The 22,754-nt window shown below is 41.6% G+C and overlaps 1 protein-coding gene across 2 annotated transcripts in view; it reads left to right on the forward strand.

The window, feature by feature from the left end:
- Positions 1-22,754, forward strand: part of AP3B1 (adaptor related protein complex 3 subunit beta 1) — a 157,361-nt gene that overhangs the window by 47,090 nt on the left and 87,517 nt on the right. For both annotated transcript variants that reach the window (XM_072137879.1, XM_072137869.1), the window contains exons 8-14: positions 6,912-7,064; positions 7,558-7,655; positions 8,431-8,485; positions 8,570-8,641; positions 9,371-9,433; positions 12,788-12,920; positions 15,477-15,586. In XM_072137879.1, the coding sequence (XP_071993980.1) occupies positions 6,912-7,064; positions 7,558-7,655; positions 8,431-8,485; positions 8,570-8,641; positions 9,371-9,433; positions 12,788-12,920; positions 15,477-15,586 (684 nt within the window). The remainder of the gene's footprint in view (positions 1-6,911; positions 7,065-7,557; positions 7,656-8,430; positions 8,486-8,569; positions 8,642-9,370; positions 9,434-12,787; positions 12,921-15,476; positions 15,587-22,754) is intronic.

The following is a 22,754-nucleotide window of genomic DNA, read 5'->3' on the forward strand; positions in this document are numbered from 1 at the left end:
AACGATTACTGTGCGTCTGTCCTCTGCATTTTTTTCGGACCTTCCATTTGAATGGCGATTTTGTTGCAGCAGCAGACAAAATTGTGACGTGTTTCTCTGATCGTTGACGGCCTCGGGTTTCAGTAATTTGTTGAAGATCTGCATTTTTATTTTTTCCCGTTCCCCTCACCCACTTATTGTATTTTTTCCAACCCGAATTCTTGAGATGCCCAAGAGGTTTTTAATTTAGTTTATTTGTATCATTATGGATCAGAATTTAGGCTGTTTATATGTAAATGTAAGATTTAAGGAACAATTAAGCTTTGACAAAGTAGATTGCAGCCTTAGCAATTGCCGCGCATTCTCCGTAATTTTTCTAACTGACATATTTCATGATAAATAGCGGATGCCAAGTCAAAGCAGATTATACAGTGCACTAGCAATTCATAGCGCTGTCAGGGAGAAGACCGATTGACTTTACATTTACATATTAATGAGAAGATTTGTTAAGAGGGTGCTTGACTATGGAAAATAACCGCGTATTTATAGGGCACAACATTTCATAAATAGAGCTGATGCAGGAAAATGGAAATTAAACCTTTTTAGGTTAATGAATTCTAGAGATTAGTCAAATGAACGTTAGCAGATTTGGTTGTAGCAGAATATACCTTGCCGCCGGCGCTCTCCTCCTTTTGTGTCAAGTTTCACAACGGTCTCTCTCAGACTAATGACTTCCCATCCCATGTGATTTCTGTTTTCTCACTGAATTGATATTGATGGGATGTTGATTCCTGAATAACTTGGATGTGAGGGGGGATACAGGAACACAATGCTGCGCATATAGATGGGAAAGCCGGCAATTATTGGATACTTTTGGCGCGGTGTTCAAAGTCTCCCATAGCAATGTATTGTTGAGAGTCATAATTCATCATTACACCTGAACCGATGCTTGTTATATTATAGACGGGCATTGCCTGTAAGCAGTTAGTAAGTTTGGAGATTGTCTGACCTCTATAACAAGCATCAAAGTCTTGGTAGGTTCTGTACGGTTGGTTGGTGGGGCCACTTGGTGAGCCAATACTCAATGAAAAATAAACGTAAAAGTTCATCAAAGGATCCAGAGTTTTACAGTAGAAATACTTGACGTATTGATGTCATTTGACATCAACATATCCAGATATCCAAACATTTTCCCTCTTGGACCCACCAGCAATCAGGAGAAAGAGATATGGATGTTGTGGGTATCCTCTGCTAGATAAGTTGAAAGTCTTAGGAAGGTAAACCATTCTCAAGTATTAAGACTGTGATCATATTTGGTCATATTTAACAACCTAAACCTCCAACACATACCACTTTGAGATGAACTCGAGGTATCTCCACGTAGAAGGTCGCTCTGGGGGGCCTCCATTGGGTGAATTTTCACCATTTATATCAAGAACTTTCCTTGCACATAAAATTATATTTTATTATATATATTATATAAAAGTATATTTTTTTCTGATCCCTTTTGACGATTTATAATATTTTTTAAGGATTTTATATTTTGCTACTGAGACCCATGGACTGACTGGTTTTTATCTTCATATAAATTAAATCTCCTTGCGCCAGGGGTTAACTTCATATAAAGAAATAGGATCCAGCTCATCTCCAGCCTTGTTTGAAAAACAGAACAGGCACGGAAGGCCGTCATGGCACGATAAACATTCCAAGATTATTTCATCAAGATATTATACAGCCACCGTGCAATCCCAGGAAATCACCAACGCTTTTCAAATGGTTTAACCATGATTAAGAACGGTTAAACCATTCGAAACACGCTGTGGATATATGATGGGGCAAATTTACTTACCCGGTCCTGTCGCGATTCCCGATCCGGACGGTCCGACGAGGATGAAGTTCAGCGCGATTCAAGTGCGCTCGAGTTCCTGCATCTGTCGCTTCCCCGTTGTGGTCCGCCGGAGTTCACCTCCTTCTTCCCGGTGCATGTAAGTGCGAGTCTTGCGTCACAATTTGCAATGTTAAATCCCGCGCTTTGCCCAAATCAGTCGGGCTGTCCGACGCCCCCCCCCCCCCATAGACAAAAATCCGATTGCGTGCAACATAATCCCCGACGCAATGCGGCACGGATTGGATCGGAACTCGTCCGAATATCCAACCAAAGTGCGGCCACAGGGCCCTTAGTAAATAATCCCTTGATGAAATAAACTTGAAGTTGTTTTGGAACTCGGCTGGACCTTTGGAATGTTTATCGTGTTAACTTCATGTACACTTTTTTGTTTTGTTTGTGGGCATGTGGGCAGTTTAGTACCAAAAACAGACATGGAAGTTTCTTTTTTTAATTCACGCATTATTTATCCAATTTATTGGACATCCTCGGGGGATATACTATACAGTGCCAAGTCTGACCTGACTTTCCTTTCCAGGTCAAGAGAATATTCCATATTTTCTTTGGATGAATATCAGGAGACGGCCATAAATACTCTCTAAAACACACACAGGTAGTTTTGCACTGATATCCCCGAGATCACATCAACCCAAACTGGTGTCATTTGAAGCGCACAGTGAAAGCCGCAAAAATAGCCTGCAAGAAAATGGCGCAAATACGTTTTTTTTCAGCAATTTCACAGCATTTGGAATTTTTTTCCAACTTCCTGGTACGCAGCATGGAATATCAAATACCATTACTAGGAAGTACAATTTGTTACACAGAAAACAAGCCCACATAGAGCTTTGAAGATTGAAATATAAAAAAGTGATTGATTTTTTAAAGGAGGGTAGTATAAAATGGAAACACGAAAAAGGGCATTGGCGTGATGGGGTTATCCTCAGTGATCCAATAGCCCTGACAGGTTCCCATTAATAGAATTTGCTGTTCGGTAAGCCTGTAAGTGCACTCCCGACAGACCTCTTTATGCATTTAATTGTAGTGATCTCAGCCTTCATTAGAGCCGATCGCTGCACTTTAAGGGGAAGTGATGGAGAATATTTGGATTCTTCCTAATTTGTTGCACGGCTGAGACATTTTATGGCATTATACTCGCTGATAAACAAGATATATCAATTATCTTTCTTTCTGGGAGCAACTAAACTGTTAGAATAGGCTTGTGTTTTTTTTTTTTTTTGGTTTTTATTAATGAAATACTTAATTTGCATACTGCCAATGAAGACAGCGGCTCGTGACCCATAACACTGACAGAGCGCGGTAAGCACAAGCGTGATGTGTTTCATTAGAGTAATTGCATTACCACTAAACGCCGCCGGATTTTGTTAATGGAATTTTTCTACTTTTAAAACTTAGATCAGAGGAACAAATCGGCTCCGGCTGCGTTCTCCCGTTTGCTTCCCTCACCATTGCGCCAGGCTTTACAGGCAGGGACGTTTTTAATGTTTGTTTGCAGTAAGTTGATCATCTTGGGTAAAACGTGGTTAAGTTACTGTAACGTTACACAATCTGCAAGTCACTGCTTATGCTGGGAAAATTCTTTGCTGTGAATTCAACAACGGGAGGGTTAAGGAGACTTTACAGATGAAAAGAAATCAGTTTATGCGCAGTAAAAATCTGCAACTTCTGGCCTCTTTGAGTACAATACTACTGTATGATGGAAAATTTGTGTTGTAAGGCTTGGCTCACATTGTGACTTTTGGAAAGCTCCCATCATACATGCTAAACGTGTCCATACGCTTATACTGACAGATAGAGGCCTCCTTTTTCCCCTCTTTCTGCTTAAAATCCAAAATGAAAAAGTGCAGCCGATTTTACTATAGTGTCCTGCTGGAGGGCACAGTATGCACTAAACGCCTCCATCCCCAGCCTCTGCTAACCCTCAACCTCAAAGCTCTGCATAATGCTGCCCTGCCCCATCTCTTATTTCATCTCGGTCTATTGCCCAACCCGTGCTCTTCGATCTGCCAGTGACATTAGATTAATCTCTTCCATAATTCGAAGCTCACCATAAATTGAGCCGCACCAATTCTCTGGAATGCCCTTCGCGGGACTCTCAGACTACCCTCCAAAGTTTAAATTGGGCTATTAAAATCCATCTTTTAAAACTAGCCGATCACACTAATTACCTGCATAAAATATATAACTCTCCCTTTACTTATCTATCCTATGTCCTATCTCCCGTCTGTTATCCACCAAACACCAGATATATACCAAGCTCCAGGCTTAATAATAATAATAATAATAATAATAATAATAATAATAATAATAATAATAATAATAATAAAAATAATAATAATAATAATTCTTTATTTCTATAGGGCACACAGATTACACAGCGCTGCATAGAGCTTGCCAAAGCAATCCCTGTCCCCATGGGGCTCACAATCTAATCAACCTACCAGTGTGTTTGCAGTCACTTTCTCCTTGGACTGTATATAAGATGGCGGCTGATGACTGGTTCAAACAGAAGAATTTTTATTTATTAAATTATTTTATACTGTTCCCTTATAAATAATGTCTGGACCATTATACAAGCTCTTATACCTCTTGTCCTCCTCATAGACTGTAAGTTCTTGTGTCACCCCCTCATCATCATAGACTGTAAGCTCTTGTGTCACCACCTCCTCCTCATAGACTGTAAGCTCTTGTGTCACCCTCTCATCCTCATAGACTGTTAGCTCTTGTGTCACCCTCTCATCCTCATAGACTGTTAGCTCTTGTGTCACCCTCTCATCCTCATAGAATGTTAGCTCTTGTGTCAGCCCCTCATCCTCATAGACTGTAAGCTCTTGTGTCACCCCCTCCTCCTCATAGACTGTAAGCTCTTGTGTCACCCCCTCCTCCTCATAGACTGTAAGCTCTTGTGTCACCCCCTCCTCCTCATAGACTGTAAGCTCTTGTGTCACCCCCTCCTCCTCATAGACTGTAAGCTCTTGTGTCACCCCCTCCTCCTCATAGACTGTAAGCTCTTGTGTCAGCCCCTCATCCTCATAGACTGTAAGCTCTTGTGTCACCCCCTCCTCCTCATAGACTGTAAACTCTTGTGTCACCCCCTCCTCCTCATAGACTGTAAGCTCTTGTGTCACCCCCTCCTCCTCATAGACTGTAAGCTCTTGTGTCACCCCCTCCTCCTCATAGACTGTAAGCTCTTGTGTCACCCCCTCATCCTCATAGACTGTAAGCTCTTGTGTCACCCCCTCATCCTCATAGACTGTAAGCTCTTGTGTCACCCCTCCTCCTCATAGACTGTAAGCTCTTGTGTCACCCCCTCATCCTCATAGACTGTAAGCTCTTGTGTCACCCCCTCATCCTCATAGACTGTAAGCTCTTGTGTTATCCCCTCATCCTCATAGACTGTAAGCTCTTGTGTTATCCCCTCATCCTCATAGACTGTAAGCCCTTGTGTCACCCCCTCATCCTCATAGACTGTAAGCCCTTGTGTCACCCCCTCATCCTCATAGACTGTAAGCCCTTGTGTCACCCCCTCATCCTCATAGACAGTAAGCTCTTGTTATCCCCTCATCCTCATAGACTGTAAGCTCTTGTGTTATCCCCTCATCCTCATAGACTGTAAGCTCTTGTGTCACCCCCTCATCCTCATAGACTGTAAGCTCTTGTGTCACCCCTCATCCTCATAGACTGTAAGCTCTTGTGTCACCCCCTCATCCTCATAGACTGTAAGCTCTTGTGTCACCCCCTCCACCTCATAGACTGTAAGCTCTTGTGATCAGGGCCCTCACTCCTATTGTTCCATATGACTCTTTGTACTCAGTAATGTAATACTACATTTGTATATGTCCCCTATAATTTGTTAAGGGTTATGGAAATAGGTGGTGCTATATAAATAAAGATTATTATGTATTTTCCCGGGGATGTCCATGTCAGTACAGCTACATCACTCGGGAGACACCTGAAACCAATGCCTCCTGCCAATGTTCACTTCTCCCCCATCCTCAAAAATGTGGATTACTCCAGGATTACATCGGGAATACTCCAGACATATTCCTTACAGAGGAAGAGGAGTACAAGATGTCAATCTAGGCTAATATCCATCTTGTGCCATGCAGCATGGATTTCCATGTGGAAAATCTCTTGAAATCTGCTTATATTAAGGCCTCTTGGTATGGTGAGCACAAATGTGGTCTGTACCATCGCCGGCAAAAATATAGAGCATGCTCTATCTCTTCCCATACGTGCGGCCAGGGCCCTCCAGCCAATCGTAGCAAACATTTGTGTGAAAGAAGCATAAATCGTGTTTTGGGTGATGCTGATTTCTAATGTGTTAAGTTTTAACTCCTCCTTTACCCCAGTGACTCCAGTTCTTTATACCAGTTTCCCAAAGAATGATTAATAAATTAGCATTATGCAAGGTTTGCTGCAAGGTTCTTGCAAATTTTGTCCAGGACCCCCCTAACAGTTGATGATTTTGTAAAGAGGGATCACTTTTATATTGAAGTTCTATCCCTAAAGGCCGCGCTGTCTGCTGATTTAACAGATATCACAAAGACAAAACAACATTCATGTACCTCTAGGTTAAGCTTTGAACAAGTTCCGTAAAAAAAAAAAAAAAAAAGTGAAGTCGTTAAAACTTTCCTTAGTTTTCATATACTACTTTTTTTTTCCTGAATTCTTTGGGACAGAATTATTATTGGGCAGGAGTTTTTTTCCAATTTTTTGGATAAATTTGCCACTTGATGAAAAGTCAAAATTCATAAACCTGTCTACCACGTCTGGATTGACATGATACATCTGGATTAAGGAAAATGTCACATAATCTAGTGCAGTTGTGTCAGATGCCACAATTTGTAAGACGCATAATGTGGATTGTGGGGGGTCCATGTGCTGAGTCTCTCCACTGCGCCGACTCCTATAGATACTTTATGCCAGGATTGTTGTTGCCCTCTGCTCAAAGTAAAATCGTAAGTGATAAAAAAATAACAATTATTTAAAATTTCCCACATGATTATTATTTGTTATTCTTATGTAGGATGAAACTGAGGATGGAACTGAAAACAACTTTTATGAATCGGATGAAGAAAATGAGAAGCCGGCCGACCAGAAGAAGCCGTATTCAATGGATCCAGACCACCGACTACTGTTAAGAAACACCAAGCCCCTGCTGCAGAGCAGAAACGCTGCGGTAAGATATAGTAATCGCTATTTGGTTCTTTGCAAACTTCTTCTATAATTTTTCTAACAAATTAAAGGGGTTGTCCGAGATTATTAAAAAAAACAAAAGGTGGCCGGGAGCGGACTGCTTAAAAAAATAGATGTACTTGCCTGCCAGCGGCCTCCGGCAAACATGGCCGCGAAACGCCGCAGGATTCGGCTTCCGGCCGTCCGTGGCCAACCACGCCCACCTGTCCCTATTCGAGGCATTGTATATACGGGATGGATGGGTGTCCAGTCCACCAGGAAGCTGAATCCAGCATGGCATGGACCGGAGTGATAGTAGCGAGGGACGCCCGGAGGGCGCCGGACAACCTCTTTAATGCCCATAGCTGCTAGCCAAGGCTGTGAATGGCCAAGGGGTCACCCCTGGCCAATCAAAGTTATGACTAGTTTCAAGGGGCGTTAATATGCTGGATTGGCTCCCTTTGTATCCTTCTGATGTTATCTAACTATTTCAATAGGTGGTTGTGGCGGTAGCACAGCTATACTGGCACCTGGCCCCAAAATCTGAAACCATTACGATTGCCAAATCCCTGGTCCGTCTACTCCGCAGTCACAGGTATGATGAATGATATCTAAGTTTTCTTTATTTCCATTATTTGTGTGCATGTCTCTCACCTTTTCTATTTGCAGGAACCAAACTTTTAATAACAGTGTCAACTAAAAGGGGTGGACAAAATTTTGATATTCCCATTCCATAGGATAGGGGATAGCAATCTTATGGGTGGAGGTTTTACCTCTGGGACCCCTCACTATAACGAGAACAGGTTCCCCGTCTTAGCTATTGAATGAAGAGGCAGGTTGGGCTACCTGGGATTGTTCTTCAAGGGGAGATTTCTGAGATTTCAATATGAATGACGTGTACTTAGGCTGGATTCACGATGTCCATGATCATGGAAGTGAAAAGAGCCATTACACGGACTTATCACTCTGGGGACTGAACTCTGTGCATTATAGTTGTTGTTTCTCCGATATGCAGCAGAGCTGACACTGTACAATACTGCAGTTTGTACGGTGGGCTAGAGGGAGGGTGGGGAAGTGCAAAGGGGAGGAGGAGACAGTGTAACAGCCTGTGAATCTGCAGCACGGAGGGGCTGTGCTATCGCCCTCAGGAGTCCTTCAGACTCATTTGCATGATAAGTTGATTTTAAAAGGAAGGAGGCCATGGATTACAAATATAAGAAGATTACCATAATCATGGTGCCTGACTTATCATTGTGTATGTTAATGATATCGAAAAAAAACCTTAAATCCCCTGAAAATTCTAGATTTTTGTTTTGCTTCTTGACTTCATATTATATGCATCTTTATCTTATTCCTTTCTCTTTTGTTAGGGAGGTGCAGTACATTGTCCTGCAGAACATTGCGACAATGTCCATACAGAGGAAGGTAATGCAGCTTCTGATGTGGGTACAGGAGGTGTCATTGTAGAGAAGCTAATAATACATTGCTTATGTCATTTTTTTTACCTAGGGTTTGTTTGAGCCATTTTTAAAAAGCTTCTATGTTCGATCAACTGATCCGACTATGATCAAAACATTAAAGGTAAGAGTGAGCGAGATGTTATCCCCAAATCTTCCATCTTCATGCAGTATGTATTATATATGGTTACAGGGTCCAAACCCATGAAATACATTTAATTCTACATAGATTTTCTTTAAAAAATGGCTTATAAAAATGTACAACTTGTCCCGAAAGGAAAAAATAAAACCTCACAAAAAAATAAAATGTTATGTTCAACCAAATTCAACAACCAAAGTTGCTTTTTATAGTGATGACATTATGGGGTTAATATACTTCAAAGAGTAACTGTGGATTGAGATCATGTTTCATTTTGTGTTGGGAGTGCTGTAAAATTTTCGGAAACAAGAAACAGGGGTGCACCAACTTATAACAGTTTTAACCCCAATTCTAATGGAACTATTAGATGATTAGTAAAGAATTTACTTTAGACATATCCATAATTACAAAAAAGGTGCGTTAATGGTAAATCTTGCAGTAGGGTATATACTATGTTATACATTGCTCAGGTCTGGAGGCCGGTGTCATGTGAACTCTTAGACCCTCCACTAGGGACGCGCCATTTGGCAGGACCTAATCCTGTCTAAAAGACTACATAGATTTTGACCGGATATATATCGGCGTAGTATCTCGGGCTCTGCATTTGCCGCCATCTTATTTGAAACCAAGATCCTTTTCCTCTTATTCGATGTGTAGAGATGTAAAATTTAGCATGTAATAAACTAGTTATTCTATTATCCTCTTACTTTTCAGCTGGAAATAATGACGAACCTGGCGAATGAGGCCAATGTCTCAACTCTGCTCCGTGAATTCCAGGTCTGTTTAGAGTTTTTGTTTTTTTGTCCTGATTTTTTCTTTACTGGTTCCTAGTATGCAAAGAAGAGACAGAAAACGTCACAGCTGCAGAAAATAAATAACTGTCCACTATTGTGTCATAGCTTATGTCCCAAGGATGACCTGCTTATTGTAGGGAACCTATAAAACTCCCCATGGCTGGCCATAAACGCAACAAATCTATTGGCCAAACACTTGTTCACCCAACCGCCATCTCTACACATCCCTCCATACTGTACATAACAAGCTGGGCCGAGGTCCATTTATACTATTGAATTGTGTGTCAGGATGCACACTCACCTCGCCCCTCCACCCATTACTCAGGATGGGACCTCCCATTCTTGTGATCATTGGAGGTGCCTGTAGTCGGACCCTCAATAATCGGCTTGATATCTCCTATCCTGTGATTTGAGAATAGCTTCCGAACTTGAAACAACCCCTTTAAGGAGGATTTATCCCTTCTCCTTACACGTCTGCTTTTCAAAATACTTGTATTTCTCATGATTTAGCCATTCTTGTGTATATTAGACATCTACAGTGTGATCCCCCCCTCTATTAAAAATATTCCAAGAAGAATAACAATTATGATTAGAACTAAAAAGTGACCCATAGTTAAGAGACATTGAAACACCCAATGTGATACAACACAAGAAAAGATGCTCCCAAAATGGTTATATCATCGGAAATAACCATAATTGCCAAATCTGATGTATAAGGAGAGATGACGTCTCCTTTTTAACTGTACAGTAATGACTATATTTATAATGTAATGTATAATTCCTCGACATGAAAGCAATGACCATAACCCCGGGGTGTGTGTGATAAGCGTCTGCCCCGGCCTAGTCATCACATTAGTTCTGCCGGCCATAGGTCTAATTGGGATTCCGGACTAATAATCCTCTTTCCCCTCCAGCTGTGTCCTGCGCTCATCTGATGGGCAATGTACAGGCTCCATTGTCTGTGTAAGTGCACACTGGTGAAATATTAAAATACTTCATATTTCTACAGGCACATTTAGGAAATGATATGTTACCTCTCGCTGGGCACCTCTCTTTGTATCTTTTTTGTCTTGATGAAGACACCTTTGAGAGCTGAAATTGGGTTGTAATGAACTTGCTTATAGGAATATTTCACCAGTGTGTCCTTACATAGAGACAATGGTCTATTATCGGACTGGTAAGTAGAAGGCGCTGGACACCAGACTATCGATAACCGGCTTGATGAGGCTTTATGGGTTCAGTAGATTTTTCTTTTTGTCTGCTTTGAGTCTTGATTGTATAGAAGAATAAATTCTGCCATGATAGTATAGCGTGTTGTAAAATCACATTGATATGTGTTTTCTAACACTGGATACTGTTAAAGAGGTTTATTTTATTGTTGGGTTTATTTTGTAGTCTAATCGATTGGGGGTCTAACAGCTGGGAGCCACACCGATCATGAGAACTGACCTCTAACAAGGGGTCCCATTTGTCCAGCCGCTCCATTCAGTACTATGGAAGCATCGGAATAGCATAACACTCCGCTATCTATGGGACGCCCATTTACTGTCTATGAGAGATAGAAGATAGTATTGAAAGGAGTATCAGAATGTATCAATTAGTCAGAGCAGGACGCCTGTTCTTGTGATCCATGTAGGGTCTCAGCAGTTGGACCCCCACTGATCAGGTGGTTATACCAAACTTGGTAAAGACCCTTCAATGTAATAATTGTTGCTTTTATTAAGTCTAAAAATCAGACCTTTCTCAATTTGGGCATATACAAGATGGTCTAATAGTGCGGTAAGCCAATCACCTCCTTTCACGCAACACAGACTGCTATCTATATAGCCTACTAGGGGATCCGATATGGTCACCATGATGGGGGTTACCTTACCTCGGACAGCCGTAGCTGCTGTCCATCTTACATGGATGATCAGTTTTATGATTGACCACCATGTAATATTACAGATATTTGCTTCCCTAGTGACATCAGTAAATAATCTGCATATCCTATTGTAAAGGTTTGGTTTTGTTGAGACCACCCTTCATTCAGGGGTTAAAGGGGTTGTGGTGGCAAATATAAAAATCACCGTGTATTGGCTCTTCTCTGGATCCAAGTTCGAGACTGCGCCTGTCTTCAGCGCTTGCAACCCAGACAGAAATGCTGGGGGGGGTCATAGGATCCACTTCATCCAGTCTGTGGCCTACTCAGACCAGGATACGTCACTTGTGGCCTCAGAGCTAGTGACGTCGCATGTTTCAAGGAGACCATTACTGCTGCTCAGTTGCAGGTGCCAAAGACCAGAAGTACTGTCATGACACAGGAGCTGGAGCAGGGTAAATGCACTTTGTTTTGTGGTTTTTTTTTTTTTTTTTACCGCTCCCCAGACAGGAATTTTGGATAACCCCTTACCACTCGTCTTATTGACTTAAAGGGGATTCCAAACTAGGCATTCACATTTGATTTGAATCATTGGCCATACATATACATATTTCTTCAATTCGATTAAAAGAAAAAAGTCCTTGTGTGAAGATAATTTCCATTACTGTCCCTTGGAAACTATTGTCTTTGGTTACAACCACCCCACACTCTGGCCACACATGCACTATTGTTTCCTGTCTAATCTCCTGAATTCAGCATTCATTACCATAGGAGGGCTCTTGGACATGCAGTAACTTCCAGAAATTTCATATGCAAAAACCATTTGTCTCTTGTTCAGGCACTCCAGTAGATGTGGTCGTATCCACGGACAACAACCTTGTTTCTAAGGAACAACATGGATACATTTCTGGAAAAAGACTGTCAAGGCTCAAATGAGAATTTCCCTTTAATCTTAGGCTGGCACATGAGGTGGGCCCTTCCCAGGCCCAACACTGCCATGTTCACGCCCACTCCATGCCCACTTGCCGTCAATGCAATTCCTGGAATTCCTTATAAATGTGGATGATGTTTGTAGATACTTATTTCCTATGTTTTCTTGAGTCGGCATGATTAGTCAGATACTTGTAGTAACGATATACTTTGTATTCTCTGTGTATTCTTTTTGGTTTTTCCCGTCCCTTGTTGTTTTTTGTCGTAGAATTAAACCCTATTCAAGTTCTGTTCAGTTCTGTCAATGTCGGCCTCGGCAAAGGACGTGAAAAGTAAATCTTTCAGCGACCGGGGGGTCCCCAGGGATGCCCATGGTGGCGTGGATTCTCACACTGCAGCTCTGTGAAATGAAATTGTAGAAAAGGGAATGAATAGGGCAGATTGATACTTCATTACTGTGAGAATTCACTTGTCACTGAGCTGCCCAAGTCTGTAATGCAATTTTAAAGTCCTCTTGTAACGTTGCATAAATCTGTTTATTTTTAGACCTATGTAAAAAGCCAGGACAAGCAGTTTGCTGCGGCCACAATCCAGGCGATAGGAAGATGCGCCACCAATATAACCGCCGTGACTGACACCTGTCTTAATGGCCTCGTGTACCTATTGTCTAACAGGGACGGTAAGATAATCCATCTTTTCCCTCATTTACATGTTGTATGACAACTTCCATTTGCCTTTTACTTCTTCTACGTTTCAAAATTTTACTCCCCTATTTTGGAGTGAAGAAGTGTAGCCACTGGGTTTGCTTTTCACACTTTTCACAGTATATGTAAATTTTAAAGGAATTCTTCAGGATTAGAGATGAACAAACCAGATATTGGGGCACGTGTACTAAGGGATCCGCATACCGTATTTCCGCCGGGTTTCCTGACTATTTCCGATGTGTGCCACGTTTAACAGGGGTTTTGGGCGCACGCGATCGGATTTTTGCGCAATCGTGCCGACTATCATGCGACACAAATCGGGGGCGTGGCCGTTGGACAACCCAACTGATTCGGACTGAGCGCGGGATTTAAAATTCAAATTGTGTCGCAAGACAAAGCACTTACATGCACCAGGAAGAAGAAGGTGCACTCTGGCGGACCTCAGCAGGGAAGCGACACATGCAGGATATCGGGCGCACGATCTTAGTGAATCGTGCAGGACTTCATCCTCGGGTATCGCGACAGGACCGGGTAAGTAAATGTGCCCCATTATCGTTCAGGTTCATCTGCGTGACCCGGACGGATTGACGCCTGATCAGCCAAACCATCAAATTGACTCCTCTAGCATCTAGCCATGGCTATGAGTGGCAAGGTGCTAGAGACGTCAATTCGCCGGATTGGCTGTTCTGACCGGGCTGAGCAGCCGTACACTCATCTCTAATCCGGAAGAATTCCTTTAAATTTTACATTGCGTAAGGTACAACACATACTGTTGGAAATGTATAAATACATTATCGTCTCCTTACCCTTTGCCTGTATATTGCATCAATACATCTTTCCACTTGTTATCAGCAGGTAGGGATTACTATATTAACAAGCAGAATAGTTATTCATACATTTGCATGAGAATGAACAGAGGAATGAGAATGTTTATTCCATAGAAATCTCTGAACTTGTATTGTGAATTGATTTACATTGTACATACTTGTAGCAGGTTAAGAACGATGGTCGATGTTGGATTTTTCGGGATCCTTAAACTCTCGTATCATTGTATGATTCGAATACATTCTTGTCCTATCTTGTATAACACTGGGCACACAGGTTCCCATTAAGCGCTGGTTATAACCTTGATGGGTTTCAAACATTTCTTTAACCTTATTAATTTACCTGCTAATTGATTGTCTAAAGCTGCCTGTAGGGGGCACTGGTGCCAGGGAAATCTTATTTAGTTACAGCTCTGCTCCACACTGCATCCTGACAATGGGAAATACTTTATTTTACTGAAAAATCATCATTTTTGTATATGAATTCATAGCAAAGACGGCTGCGCTGATAGATTATATGTTGAATACTGTGTCTGATAACATTAATTAGTGAATCATTTTGAATTGTAAGAGCAAAGAAAAAAATTAAATACAGGCATTCCCTGGGTTACGTACAGGATAGCTTCTTTAGGTTTGTTGAATTTGTATGCAAGTCAGATGATCTCACGGCTCCTTAACATTTTTGTGTTTAGCATTGCAGCCTTGCAGCGCTGGGGACCTGGGTTCATGTCCCAGGGTCAACATCTGCAAAGAGTTTGTGTGTTCTATCCGTGTTTGCATTGGTTTTCTCCGGGCCCTGCAGGTTTCCTCCCAAAACATACTGTAGTTTGATTAGATGGTGAGCCCCATGAGGACAGGGTCTGTGTGCTCTATATAAATAAAGTTATTATTATTATTATTAGATCCTAATATAGGCCTGTCTCCTTTGACAACATTTTTGAATAGTTAGACAGACATGAGTTTTCTCATTACATCTACCTTTGAGTAATGCAAAGTCATATAATGTATAGCGTACTAAAACAAAGTACCCCCACACTGCACGTACACACACAACACCAGCATAGCAAATGTGTTTGTGTTTTTTTGTTTTTTTTTCGGGGGTGCACATTTTTGTTGGCGTGGGTTAACTGGAACCTGGCAATAGAAACTGCCTTTAAGAATTAAGAAAATCCCATTTTTGGAAAATTTTATCTCAGAATTTTCCCCACTTTTTCATGTTATAAAACTAGTAAATGATGGTGCTGGCGTTGTGTGTCCCTCCAGCAGGTGACAGTAGAATACCATGAATATACAGCTCGGCAATCTGCTCACATTGTACCTTGTGCTCGGCTTCTCTAATCTATTCATGGAACAGCTTGATATGTGAAGATGATGGATTATCTTTTACTGGTATGACCTCTGTATGATTGCCCCCATACATGTCATTACCATGTAACATGTTTTCAGATTTTTAGGTACTGACTTTATGCAGTTACGGCTCAGTTCACACTAACGTCAGCATTTTCTTTTATTTACCACTGTTAAAAATGGATGATAGATAAACGGGAATAAACTGGACATAACGGAAGACATGGGTGGGGGGGATTCATCATATGCTGGCGCTTGTGTAGGGATTTATTGTACACTAGGAATGACTGTGTATCACTTTATTATGGGATTTGCTTCTTGTATTAACTCCTTTTATCCCACTTTCTGCTTTTTTTTTAGATGTTGTAGTTGCAGAAAGTGTGGTGGTCATCAAAAACCTGCTGCAAACTCAGCCGAGTCAGCACAGCGAGATCATCAAACACATGGCCAAGCTCCTGGATAAGATTACTGTAAGTGTCCCTAATGCTTCCATATTACGCTAGAAGGATACTGTGCCGTAAATTGTTGTTTTTGTTAACTCAATCTCAAAACTTGACCAAAATCTTTAAATTAAAGTTTTATTGGCTTTATGAGAAAAATTGAGGAAAGAAATTCCATTGTGTAATCTCATGTATAAAAATGTATTTTAATTCAATGGCCCAGATTTATTAGTCTGTCGCTACATATAAATACATGTGCAAACTGCTTGCACATGCTTTTATGAAGCTTGTGCGCCAGTATCGTGTTGTGGCCGCACTGTGTCCACCGCAACACAATACCCTGCACCCAAAGGGGCGTTCTGGTGCGCATTCACACAGTGCACCACATTTATGTCGGTAAGTCCGACATAATTGTGGCGCACTCCATGCCATCGAAGTGTGCAGGGAGTGCCCGATTGTTGAAGACCTTGCACTGGACCTCAATAATCTGGCGTACTCTGCTCATAATATGTTGCATCTACCGTATTTTTCGGACTATAAGGTGCACCATCAATAAATGCCTGCTAAAACGCCTAGATTCATATATAAGGCGCACCTGATTATAAGGATGATTGACCAGCAGGTGGCAGACCTGTGCACAGCTCAAGGCAGCTGTTGTCTGTAAGTACGGTTCATATATAAGGCGCACTGGACTATAAGGCGCACCTTTGATTTCTAAGAAAATGAAAGGATTTTTTGTGCGCCTTATAGTCCGAAAAATAGTATTTTTTTTTTAAACAAAATAAATAAATGAAAAAAAGTAGATGAATTTTAATAGAATACAGCGCCCTCTGCTGTCCACCTTAAATGTTCATTGTTATGGATCAGACACAATGGGTTTTAGCCTTTATACTTTATTGACAAGTCAGAGATGAGGAATACAAATGAGTTTTTTTTAAAATCTATTATGCAAATCACTAATGTGCAGATGTGTGAATAAGGCCATTACATCGTACATGCACCAGTGAAGTTTTCTCATCAGCCCTGGACACTGGGGGAGTTATTATTATGGGTGTTATACCGTGTTGGATTGTTATCCCTTATCTGCAGGAGAAGAGAATAACAATCTGATGGATGATGGGGACCTCTGTGGATTCACATTTATCACATGAACAAGAATCCCGTTCTCACTAATTGATGAAGTTGCAGGTCAATGCTATGCGAGTTGTGTAAATTGCTGAGCACACAGCTTTCCTATCTCCAGCACTTCAGTAATAACTGATCGCTGTGTACAGCAATTTCTGACACTTCCTCCGTGGTATTGAATGAAGCAACAGGACAAATGCTCGACCTCCCACTTTATTCAGTTATCAAGAACCCAGGCAGATTATTTATTTGGGATCTTCTTGTCATTGATGGGGGTTGGGGAGGGGGTCCGAGCAGTATTATCCGATTATCCCCTATCCTGTGGATGGCCCAGATTGGTCAAACTGCTAAAAGTAGCTCAAATAAAAATGTTCTGTACTGTGGACCATACTTCACATACCTGACACCAGGAGAAGGATGTACAATTTCTCTTGAAATGATCATTTGTGGACGGTAGGTCTTTTGGAAGAACAACCAACCTTTCCTCTAATTATCCAAAGAAAATGTCCGAAACTGACAACTTGTTGTTGCAATTGCAGAACTTTTCTTTCCTTTGGTAAATCTACCATCAAAATCCATTGTGATAAACCAGGGCACAATTACATATAGATTCAGGCACCGTGGCTGATAATCTTCTTATATTTGTTATACATGGCCTGCTTCCTTCTAAAATCAACTTTTTGCAGTTATGCTAATGAACTTGGAGGGCTCTGGGGGTTGGTACCAGAGCCCTTCTGTGCTGTAGCTACACAGGCTGTTACACTGTCTCCCCCTCATCCTCCCTCTGCCTTTTGTAATCTTAATTGGTGGTAGGGGGAAGTTTTCCTGCAAAGTGTTAGTCTGTGAAGCCAACATGGAGGGGCTCTGGTATTACCCCCCTCATCTTTTCATCCATTCTGGAAGGAAAGAGGTCATATATAACAAATATAAGAAGATTACCACAGTCACCGTGCCTGGATCTATAAGTAAGTGTTCCTGGTATATCTTAATTAAATTTAATGGTATTTTTCCTTTAAAGTCATGGGTTTGGAGATCCGCTTAATCCAATCACACATTCTTCATACTAAATCATACAAGATTTGTCTGTGCATCATATGTGCCTTATTGAACTGTACTATTACTAAGGCACCTCTCCTAAACAACCTGCCACATTAAGAGACCGGATCTGTCCTTCCTGATGCAGGCGCCACAATGCAATTAGTGTAAAGTTAATGTTTCTAATTATTTCTATGACTGCTGAAACTTTGCAGAAAAAACAGAAATGATTTAGACTTTTGTCAAAGTAATTAGGCTTTTTACATTAGGGGACAAAGGGTTAAACGTTGGCTTAGGGTGGAGCAATTAGGAGACGCATCTACATTAAAAGCAACAATTATGTGTTAATGAAGTTTCTGGAGATCTTTATTAAGCTGGTGGAGTGTGCTGTGGATTTGGGTTTGTGAAAGCTTTGCAGTGGGTGTAAAAGTGTGGGGGCTGTAAGTGCACAGCCGGAGTGGGGGGTAAAGTGGTCCTGAGTGCTGCCCTCCCTGCACATGATAGGATTAGCCCATTATAGAGCAGCGCATCAATACACAACAAATAACATTTAGTTACATTGTACAACACAAATAATACATTAGAGCAGTCAGCGACAATGTCACTTTCATCAATAAAACGCTTGTTTTTTTCCCATCTATCGTTAATGCAGCGCTAAACTTTGAAATATGTGATAAAGGTAAAAAGGGGCATTATTGTCCTCACTACCTGCCTACAACACTTACCTTACCACCAAAACACTCTGGTGGATATGTACCCGAGAGCATTGGTAAATCTCCTGCTGAGCAGTTCCATCTTTTAAACATTTCAAGAGACGGACGAAATTTTTTTTTTTTTTTACCAACTTTAGACAGGCCACATCAGGGAGGCTGCTGTTCCAGCCAGTTGTCTTAAAGGACACCTGTCATCAGGCCTGTGTCACACCTGAGTGAAGTTGGCCCCCCCACCTTGTTCAAATCAAACAAAACTGGTGTCAAACGTTAGTGCTACGTTTGTGCTGGTTTGTGCAGCAAAAATTTTCATTTGTGCCGCTATCATTTCTAATATATTCATACTTTTTTGCAGAGGTCATCAGAGTTCATTTCTTCCAAAGTACAATGTGTTTGCTAGCTCCCCCTGGTGATCAAGCCAGGGAAGTGTCACTAGGTTTGTTTTTAACCAGTTCATCCTAAACACCTCAAACACCTGAACATACCTTAAAAATTATAGGGGCACAAACAAAAATTTTTGCTGCACAAACGTAGCACTAACGTTTGACACCAGTTTTGTTTGATTCGGTTAATGTGGGGGGGCTGCTTGAACTTTTGAACTTTAATTTTTTGTTCATATATTCAAAACAAAAGCAGCACAAACGTAGCAGAATTGTTCGGCACCAGTTTTGTTTGATTTGGGCAATGTGGGGGGGGCTGGTTGACCTCTGATGACCTCTGTAAACTTTCTTTAAAATCTCGAAAACAATGGCGGCACAAACAAAAATTTCTGCTGCACAAACCAGCACAAACGTAGCACAAACGTTTGACACCAATTTTGTTTGATTTGAATAAGGTGGGGGGGCCAACTTCACTCAGGTCTGTGTCACTTGTCCTGTCACTACTACCTGTTGGAGCAGCTCACAAGGATCCCATCCCAGCCTTTATCTAGTTATTTCATACATTATTCATTGTAAAATCATCTATTTTTTATTATGTAAATGAGGCTGGTCACATGGTCAGAGGCAGTGATGTCACCCCTGTTACCCCTCCCCTCTCCTCCCCCTGCTCATGTCTGTGTGTAATGTATAGTAAAGCATGGCTAGTGTCTGTGCTACATCTGCTGACATGCTGCAGCCTCCTAATATACAGGTGAGAGACACAGACATCAGCTACACATGAATCTGACATGTTCTGCTGTAACATGGCTGCCTGGAGCTGCTGTATCTCTCCTAAACACACACACACAGGCTGCAGGGGGCGTGGCCACCAGCACCAGGAAGCACATCATTATACAGCCTCACATCATTATACAGGCTGTCAGTCATGCACTGGGGGTGTGGCTGTGCCTCCCACTCATGAATAGAGTGGACAGCTTGAATATGCTAATGCTTCATTGGACATTTCACAGGTCATTTGCATACAGCTTTAGGACCTCATTGCTTAGGTTTACAGGCATGTAGAGGGACAATGAAGGGATAGAGGCAATGCTCTCTAATGGCAGTTTATGAAAATATATTTAGTTTAGGGGGGTTATTTTGCATGACGGGTTCTCTTTAAGGCTAGACACTCAATTGTTATTAGTGAGTGACCAGCTCAGCACACAGCAGATTTCATCCAATTTTATATGTGATAGGAGATAAGGGAAGCAAGTACGTTTTATGGTTCTGTTAAAGGGGTTGGACACTTTTTTTTTTTTTTTTTTTTTTTTAACATGCATTGCCCATGTGCCTTTATTGCCTTAATAATAATCCCAGAATGTTCATCAAGTGATTCACTCCTGCTGCTTACACCTGTGCTATCTGCAGACTCTCTGTGATTCTTTGTTTTACATGTGTGAGCACTGATGTGTAGGAGGGGCTGCAGCAGCAGAGTTATGACTCATCTTGCTCCCTCCCTCTCCCCTCTGTTGGTGAGGATGGACAATGAGAGAGGCACAGTGAGTGACACCATTTAGGTCAATGAGAGATTGTAAGTTGTGTATAAATGCATAGGGCGCCCGGCTACAGTTTGTTAATCACACGTCTGCCTACCTGAAGAGCACTCACCCCTCCCTCCTCCTGTTCCCAACCCTGTGCTAACCCAGGATCCGGTCCGGGCAAGCACTTTGCCATCTAAATGAACCTCAAGAGTTATTTTTGTTACCCAAGGAAGCAGTGTGACTTTTAGAATCTTTTTCAATTAAAGGGTTTTCTGGCCTTAAAATATTGGTAACATATGAGTAGAATAGATTCTCAGTATCTGACTTATCTGGTACAGCACCTTACATCCCCTAATATTGGTTGTTCTCCGGAAGCTGATCAGCTGAAAATGGAAAATGAAGTAGACAGCTCCGTTCTTTGTCTAGTGGTCAGATTAGGTTACTGCAAATCAGCTCTTATCACTTGAATGGGAGCCTAGCTGCAGTGACCAAATTCTGCCACTGTATGGAGAATGGAGCTGGAACCCCCCACCACCCCATAGATATCTTTAGGCCAGAAAATCAGTAAATATTTAGCTTGCTTGAGCTCTGGATCACAAAGCACCCGAATGACGTAGTGCACTTGCGATGATTATTTATTTGCAGATAGTAGATTGTGATTCAGGTCTCGGCCTGCATAATATTCACTTGCTGAATTTGGCTGCACGGCTGCTTGTTCTGGGATTTGAGTCTTGGATTTGTTGTATTAATGTTGTTATAAATTTTACTTGTGCTAAGCTGATGAGATGTCATTTTCGGCGATGAGGCGCCTAATGGACCCTGGATTCAAAAAGAAAAATTCTTTATTGCAATGTTTCTCCGAGGTGTCATCCACTCAGAAATTTACTCACTGTTGTGTAAGATCCTCCGAAGTCATTTGGTACACAGTATGATGATGAAACAGACGAGCAGCCGTGCATAGGTTTAGTTGGGATATTCAGACAGCACAGATTTATTCATATTTGTTCATTGGGTGGATATATTTGTAGAGCGTTAGTCAATTGTTAGTATATATTTTTAGACCTTCTTGGGTAAGGTCGTGTAATATGGTGTCTTTGTGTTCAGAGAAGTTACAATTGAAGTATGTTGTATTTATTTCATGCTTTAGCCCTGAATTTGTTCACAAATTTTTAGGAAATCGTCATGTGTGACCTCCAGTTTTTTTGGTGCTCCCCACTAAGGGTAGTAAATTGAGATGTGATCTTTTACCTCCTGAATGTAGATCACAGAATGCACATCTTGCCTTTTCATCCTTTTGTTTTTTTTTAAATCAGATATTTTTATTAAACATTTTTTAAAGAAAAAACAAAAACCACACACCCAACAAGTGCAACTTGGAGGGGAGTATGTACATATCTTTACAATAAGCTCTGATTTCGTACACTAATATATCTTCACATTGTACACCTTAACGCATTGCAGAGTAATTACACTAGTATTCATTTACACTTACAGAATGTCTCCTTTATCATAAATGCTTATTACTGATAACATACTCCCTCCACCCTTCCCAACTCCCCCCACCCACCCCTGCGAGCCAGCTCTTCAAGACCTTTCCGGTCTTTTCATCCTTTTGTGCTGCTTTCAATTTCATGATGCTTCAGCACAGCATCACATGAACAGCTGGACTCTATAAGGAGATTGAGCTGCGAGTTTGTTATTGAAGGAAATATATAGTCAAAATCCATCATAATAAACCAGAGGAACGTTCTCAAAGATCCACAGTGACTGAGTTAATCTTCTTCTTATATTTGTTATCCATGGCCTCCTTTCTTCTAAAATCAACTTTTATAATTATGCTAATGAGCCAAAAGAGCTTTGGGCGATTTTTACCAGTGCTCCTCTGTGTTCTTGCTTCAAAGGCTGTTACACTGTGCAGGAGCACCTCCCCCCTTGTCTGCCAGTTGTAATCTCCCACAGTAGGAGAGGGAGGTGCGGAGGGAGGAGAGGTGCTTCTGGTGTAGAGGTAAAGCTGCAGCATGGATGGGCATTGATATCGTCCCCCAGAATTCTTCTTGATTGTTAGCATAAATTTAGAACATATAGTAGCAGTACTGGGTGTGGGGGGCACCAGAGGTCGCATTAACGCCTCACCACGCGTCTATGACGCGTGATGAGGCACGATTACCCCCCAAAATAATCGCCATGCGTAAAAGTACGCATGGCGATTATCATGTGTAGCGCGCGGGTCGACCCGCTCATTTGCAGGATCGCGATTCGCGATCATAATGAGAATCGCCGCGCACCGCTCTGCGCACAAGGCCAATAACCAAGCTCCTTTCACACTGCTGATATTAAGCAGCGTGTATGGGGCTTTGTTATTGGCTGCACGCCTGCCCCTCAACCTTGTATATTACTCAAGCCCCTCCTGACTGTGCACTTGCTGTGG

Source organism: Engystomops pustulosus, chromosome 1, assembly GCF_040894005.1.
Source record: "Engystomops pustulosus chromosome 1, aEngPut4.maternal, whole genome shotgun sequence".
Classification (NCBI taxonomy): Eukaryota; Metazoa; Chordata; class Amphibia; order Anura; family Leptodactylidae; genus Engystomops; species Engystomops pustulosus.